General features: G+C 32.4%; 1 protein-coding gene across 2 annotated transcripts in view; it reads left to right on the forward strand.

Moving 5' to 3' along the window:
- The window catches only part of LHX2 (LIM homeobox 2), a 55,460-nt gene that overhangs the window by 9,520 nt on the left and 38,440 nt on the right, over nucleotides 1-7,500 (forward strand). Inside the window, exons 1-3 of one of the 2 annotated variants that reach the window (XM_040324856.1) lie at nucleotides 1-57; nucleotides 2,668-2,870; nucleotides 5,121-5,500. The exon at nucleotides 1-57 is cut by the window's left edge and continues 819 nt beyond it. In XM_040324856.1, the coding sequence (XP_040180790.1) occupies nucleotides 1-57; nucleotides 2,668-2,870; nucleotides 5,121-5,500 (640 nt within the window). The remainder of the gene's footprint in view (nucleotides 58-2,667; nucleotides 2,871-5,120; nucleotides 5,501-7,500) is intronic. The other variant, XM_040324857.1, reaches the window with a different exon arrangement.

A 7,500-nucleotide genomic window follows, 5' to 3' on the forward strand; every position in this document is an offset into this window, starting at 1 on the left:
TCCAAAAGTGAAAGCACCGCCATCAGCTCTGCTATAGACAGAGGGGAGACAGAGACGGTAGGTGGGGGAGAGGGCCAAGGCTATAGGGTGCCAACGTGCCATGATTCAAAATAACAATGTTCTAAAAATAATAATAATAATACTAAAAAAAAAGATGAATGACAGGTCCAACAAAACCGTTATATTCAGATTCAAGCTAGAGAAAAGTCAAGTGTGCTCCACCACTGCATTGTACCTCATTTCATTGTAAGTGTGCATGGTGTACCACTGATTTATTATTACATATCTGCCAGGGAGGCATGACTAGATTATGCTACCTTTGTGCTCCTAATATGAATGAAGTGTACTTCTAAACACAGCCTGCTTCATATTCACTTCAATAGATTGCAGAACAGTTTCTTGTCACCACTAAGAAGTGTTAAAAAAAAAAAAGTCAAACCAAAAACTAATTAAACTTGAACTTTTGCACACACACGTTTAAATATTTTCTTTATATATATATATATATATATATATATATATATATATATATATATATATATATATTATCTATCTATCTGTCTATCTATCTATCTATTTATCTATCTATCTATCTATCCATCTATCTATCTATCTATCTATCTATCTATCTATCTATCTATCTCTCTCTCTCTCTCTCTCTCTCTCTCTCTCTCTCTCTCTCTCTCTCTCTCTCTATATATATATATATATATATATATCTATATCTATATCTATATCTATCTCTCTCTCTCTCTCTCTCTCTCTCTCTCTCTCTCTCTCTCTCTCTCTCTATATATATATATATATATATATATATATATATATATATAGATATATCTATATATATATAGATATATATATATATCTATCTATCTATATAGATAGATATATCTATATATTATATTATATAGATATATCTATATATATATATATAGATAGATATATATATCTATCTATATAGATAGATATATCTATATATTATATTATATAGACATATCTATATAATATATACACGCACAGAAATTACAATTACATTTAACTGAGGACATTTAACATTTTAGAAAAGATGGATTGTACATATTCTAGCGATGGTACTATTGCACAGAGCTAAAAATAATAATAATAATAATATATATATATATATATATATATATATATATATATATATATATATATATATATATATACCCACACATACAAACACCCTTTTCCTTTTTCAATAGATTGTTTTGCCAAAAGATCATTCTATTTCTATTACACATACTGTATGTCAGGATAATATCTCACATAGGTAGATTATAGATAACAATCCCCCAAATATCTTTTTTTTTTTTTTTTTTTTACGGAGACTGAGATTATTTAATCATTTTAACAACAAATATTAACAATTATAATTAAAACTGATTAACAATTATTTCTAAAAAGTAATTCGAATTTGATTTATCATATGCAGTCATGTATTTCTGAGGTGTCACGTGGTTCCACAATTACCATACATTGTAGTACATATATATGTACAGTTACATTTGAAAAACTAGGATTACACACATGATATGTTTGTGATGTACATGTGCTATATGAATGTGACATTTTTATTTCACGCTTCTAATAGCCCAGAGAGCAATGTGTGTGTTTTGCGACTTCCACGTTAATGGCAGGTTAGGCTCGATTTAAAACATTATAGTACCTTACTGCATTTTAAAGCGATCACAAATATATTATTCCACACATTAGACAATGATCCAACTGCTAGTTTACAGCGATTTGAGATTCCATGTGAGAGTAGATTAGACAACAGTGAGGCTACTTCTCAATAGATTATCGATTTGTAGAAGACTTTTCCCCTTGCTGATCTTGCAGTAAATAGAAGTCACAATTATATTGAAGCTTTATATAGGATTGTACGAACCTTGGTTCTAACTGGTAGGTTACATCAAAATATGAATACGAAAATATTTATTATCACTTTAGTAAGTGTAGGAAGCCAGCAAAGATAAGAGATGACATTGATTTGTATCTATCTATCTATCTATCTATCTATCTATCTATCTATCTCTCTCTCTCTCTCTCTCTCTCTCTCTCTCTCTCTCTCTCTCTCTCTCTCTCTCTCTCTAAAACTAGATAGATAGATAGAAATATAGACAATAATATATGTTTTTATATATATATATATATATATATATATATATATATATATATATATATATATATATATATATATATATATATATATATATCACACACATTATACATATAGCAGTCCAATATCTATAACATATTATTTTTATTTATATCAGCTCTTATACATTACAATTTCATCCAAATTTGGATCCAGTATGAAAATTCAATTTGCCCCATCAGAACGCCTACAGGGCAAAAGGCAAAATGTAGTCATTTGTAATATAATGTAATATCATTTGTGACTACAGATCATAAGACATGGTGACTTTTTACAGGCAAGCCAATTCGCAGAACTATAGTATTAGAAAATTCAGTTCTGTAATAGAAATATTTATTTTATGATTTGTGGCAGTTATTTTTTTTTTTACAGTTTGATTGTTGTTTGTTCTGTTTTTTTTTTTTTTAATTGTTGTAGCAAACTCAATAATGAGAAATATGTGGATAGAATGTTTTACTGACTGTGTCTTTGTGCCCCTTTTTTGCCAGACGATGCCCTCCATCAGCAATGACAGGGCTGCCTTGTGTGCTGGTTGTGGGGGGAAAATCTCGGATCGGTACTACCTCCTGGCAGTGGACAAGCAGTGGCACATGCGCTGCCTGAAGTGCTGTGAATGTAAATTAAACTTGGAGTCTGAACTGACCTGCTTCAGCAAAGATGGCAGCATCTACTGCAAAGAGGACTATTACAGGTACCATAACCCCCTGCCCATACCCCCCCCCCCTACCCAAAAATGTCTCATACAGCTAAGCATCAAAGCACCAAACTCCCTCCCTTTGTTTAAAAAAAGAAGACAAAAAATACCAATTAAATTTTTTTTTTTTTCAAAAATAGTAGTGGTTCCATGGATCTTCCTCTTGGTAAAGATAGGGCATTCCAATCTGTTGCAGATTCATTTCACAGAGGTAAAAACGCTCCATAATAATTGCCCCTATTTTTTTTCTCTCTAAGTAATAGTATATTTTACTAAGCCTAATGAGATTTAAAAAGAAAATTGAGTCACATGGCTAAAATAAAAATCTTTATCGTTTTGGTAAAGTATACCTTAAGGCTTAATTCAGAAAGCTAACACACCAGCATAAGAAACCTTATTTTTTTTAAAAAGTGTTTTTTTTATTTTATTTTTTTTAAATGACAGTCTAGTGCCAAAAAGATCCTCGTTCTTTTGTTCAAGTTTTGTGGCTTGAGATGCTCAGTTCACAAATCTTACAAACAGGGACAAGTATTCTTTTTTTGAAAAAGTGATATTTTTTTTCAGCTGGGTCCAATGAGTATACAGTCACATGGCTTAAAAAAAAAGATCCAATGTTAAAAGCTTTGTGATTAGAGCCAATGTGTAATCTGAGGTTGGATTGTAATGTTTTAGAATATAAACATCTTACCCTGGGCCACAAAACATATATAAATATCAGCCATTTTTTTTATAGATCAACTTCTATTATGTTATTTTAATACTAACCTTACAATATTAAAAAACAACAACTATACGAGACATATAAAATATCTGATCACACGAGATCACTTTCTACCAAATTATTATTTTTTCAATCTATATAAGTCTTGCACACTTATGCACTATATAAAAAAAAAACGCTAAAACAATATTTCTACTGTTGTCCAATAAAATAGAAACTTCTGATTTTCATATAAAAGTAGGGGGGCATTTTATTTTACGGGTTGACATGTTCATTTCAGTTTGAGGAGTGCGAGGTTCCCCTGGAAATACTTCATTAATATGGAACAGGCGTTGCGGTTAATGGCAGGCAGGGAAGGGGTTAAATCAGAAGGCTACTGCATTGCCTGCTTGTTTTATTTGGCCATCAGTCCCGAAGTGCCTTGGATGAACGGGGACTTATGAAGGATTTATGGACAAAAAAAAAATAGTATATGCAGACCTTAGCTATAATATAAATGACATTTAAAGCTGTTCGAAATATTTTGAAATATGGATATAGGAAAGAGCAATCAGATCATTATCAGATTAAAGTCATCTGTCTTTTTTTTTGTGCATTTATTCTTTATTTTAACAAGATCAATGAGATTTTTTAATTAAATTTACGACCTTGATAGATCCGCTTCCTGTGCCCCAGGATGCTAAAGTTGGTTTGGTCTTTCCAGGAGTAACCATATTTTTGAGGAATTTATCAGAAAGAGTATATATATATATATATATATATATATATATATATATATATATATATATATATATATATATATATATATATATATATATATAGAGAGAGAGAGAGAGAGAGAGAGAGAGAGAGAGAGAGAGAGAGAGAGAGAGAGAGATAGAGATATAGATAGATAGAGATATATAGATAGATATCTATATCTATATATATCTATCTATATATAGCTATATCTATATAGATATAGATATATAGATATATATAGCCTCTGGTGAGGTCTGTAGGGCTAGTGGACAATATAGACATTTTAGATCTTCATGATGGAGGTTTGTGGGCACTCCACTGAGTTTCTGACTTTCCAGTTGGGACAATGGTCGCTTTAGTGGAGTGTTGGGACTTTTACCCACTACCACCTTGCCTTCACCAGTTCTGGAACCCTATAATACAAGTCAATACACACTCTTTTTTTTTTTTACCAGTACAAATGAACTGCATGTACCATGATGCCTCAAGGCATGGAGACAAGCTGGTATTTGTTGTTCTGTTTCATTAAATAGTCACCAGTGTCTGAAAATGATAACATGATGTGGGATTGATATCTATAGGGTTGAATTTAGAGAAATGAGAACTGCGGCAAAAGTTCTCCTTTCTCTAAAGTCAACGTGATATAAGTGATATAAGTATATTATAAGTCAATAGTGCCTGAAAATGATATGGGAATGACATCTATGGTTGACTTTAGAGAAAATAGAACTTTTGCCTCTTTATCTGTCTAAAATCGTGAATTTGTTCTGATTCTACATCTTCAGGAGGTTTTCCGTCCAGAGATGTGCAAGATGCCACTTGGGAATCTCAGCCTCTGAGATGGTCATGAGAGCAAGGGACTTGGTGTACCACCTCAACTGTTTCACCTGCAACACATGCAACAAAATGTTGACCACTGGAGACCATTTTGGCATGAAGGACAACTTGGTCTACTGCAGGCTCCACTTTGAGACTCTGATCCAAGGAGAGTACCAGGTTCATTTCAATCACTCGGATGTGACATCAGGGAAGGGTTCGGGACTGGGGTCTGGGGCTAACTCTGTAGGGTTGCCTTATTATAACGGCGTGGGGACTGTTCAGAAAGGGAGGCCAAGGAAGAGGAAGAGCCCGGGGCCCGGCGGAGACTTGGCAGCCTACAACGCAGGTAAGCAAAGCAAGCCAGGCTCATTCATTTCTAATGCAATGTTTTCCTCTTGATTACACAAAACAGCTTCCATTTATTAAATCTCAACTGATAATAATAGCCTAGCTGGGTATAATTATTTGCATCAAGTGCTGTCAAGCTGGTAATTGCAGGAGCTAAAATATTAGCATTTTTTTTCCACTTCAGGTAGAAAAACAATGCATGAAAATCAGGTAGAAGAAAAGATAGGGTTGACACTGGAAGAGGGCAGGGATCAGTGATCTATGGGGGAAACTGGCTTCATTTGATGAGGAACTACAAATCCCAGCAATCCTGACAACTATCTAATCTATCGATGGATTTTTTTGTAACTTATCTATCTGCAAATCTATTGAGCTGATTTTACTAGAGGAGTTCAGACTCTTCGTTCAAAAATTGTTCGAATATTCAGTTGTTCAATCATGTGAATTATTTGGATATTTTATTATTATTTTTATCTGTTGAAATTTCATTTTATATTTTTTATCTTATTTATTTATAACCTAAATATTTATAGTCTATAATTTATAATCTATCTATAGTGTATCTATTAATGATCTATCTATCTATCTATCTATCTATCTATCTATCTATCTATCTATCTATCTATCTATTATCTATCTATCTATCTATCTATCTATCAATGAACTCTCTTTCTATCTATCTATCTATCTATCTATCTATCTATCTATCTATCTATCTATCTATCTATCTATCTATCAATAATCCATCTATCTATCTATCTATCTATCTATCTATCTATCTATCTACGATCAATATATCTATCTATCTATCATCAATCTATCTATCTATCTATCTATCTATCTATCTATCTATCTATCTATCTATCTATCTATCTATATATATATCTATCAATGAACTCTCTTTCTATCTATCTATCTATCTATCTATCTATCTATCTATCTATCTATCATCAATATATCTATCTATCTATCTATCTATCTATCTATCTATCTATCTATCTATCTATCTATCTATCTATCTATCTATTATATCTAGCTATCTATCATCAATCAATCTATCTATCTATCTATCTATCTATCTATCTATCTATCTATCTATCTATCTATCTATCTATCTATCTATCTATCTATCTACCGATCTATCTATTTATGATCTATATCTATCTTTTAATCTATTAATGATCCATCCCTCCACCCATTTCTCTATGTAGGGGTCTGCTCAGTGTAGGACAGGGTAGGGGTTACACAGGTGTTGTAGGTGACAGCCCTGAGTGGAGTGTTTGTTAATGGCAGGTGATTTGCAGAAAGCTGATGGAAGCAAATGGTGCGGCTCCTGCATCAGGTTTCAGTCTGCACAGAAGCATTCCATAAATAACAAAAATAGGCTGTGACTGCGGCTACCCTGACAGTATTTGTTTTAATAATTACCATCAGTACCACAATTCTAGCGTCTGCTTTATAGATCACCTAGGTTCACCCCATAAAATGGCAACTCTTATTTCAAGAGGGAGAATTCAGTTGTTTTTACCCCCCCCCCCCCTTCTCCCAGCCTCCATATCTTTGTAAAGGAGACATATGCCTCCTAATTCTGTTATTTTACATGTGAATAGCTCATTTGTTCATACGCAAAGATTTCCATAGAACGGTAATAGGAGGTGTGCTGGTATTAAAAAAAATTCACAGTGCACATTTAAAATCAATTTTTAAAAACGTACTATAAAAATAATTCAATAAATTATTGTAGGTACACCATCACCAAATAGAGGAAGCGGTAATGTAGATGATAAAGAACTGTCCAATGAAATCAGCGCTAATCACAATTGTTCACAAGGATGGTGCGTTTTTCAATGTAATGGTGGTTGTTATACTATGACGATGATCCTGTTATTTAACATGAATATTTTAATAACCAAACACACACATTTTGATTTAATTTAATTGATTAACGAAATTATATAAGCAGTAACAAGGTTCTTTAGTTACTAAGGTGTAATGAAA

This window comes from Rana temporaria, chromosome 9, assembly GCF_905171775.1.
Source record: "Rana temporaria chromosome 9, aRanTem1.1, whole genome shotgun sequence".
In the NCBI taxonomy this organism is placed as follows: Eukaryota; Metazoa; Chordata; class Amphibia; order Anura; family Ranidae; genus Rana; species Rana temporaria.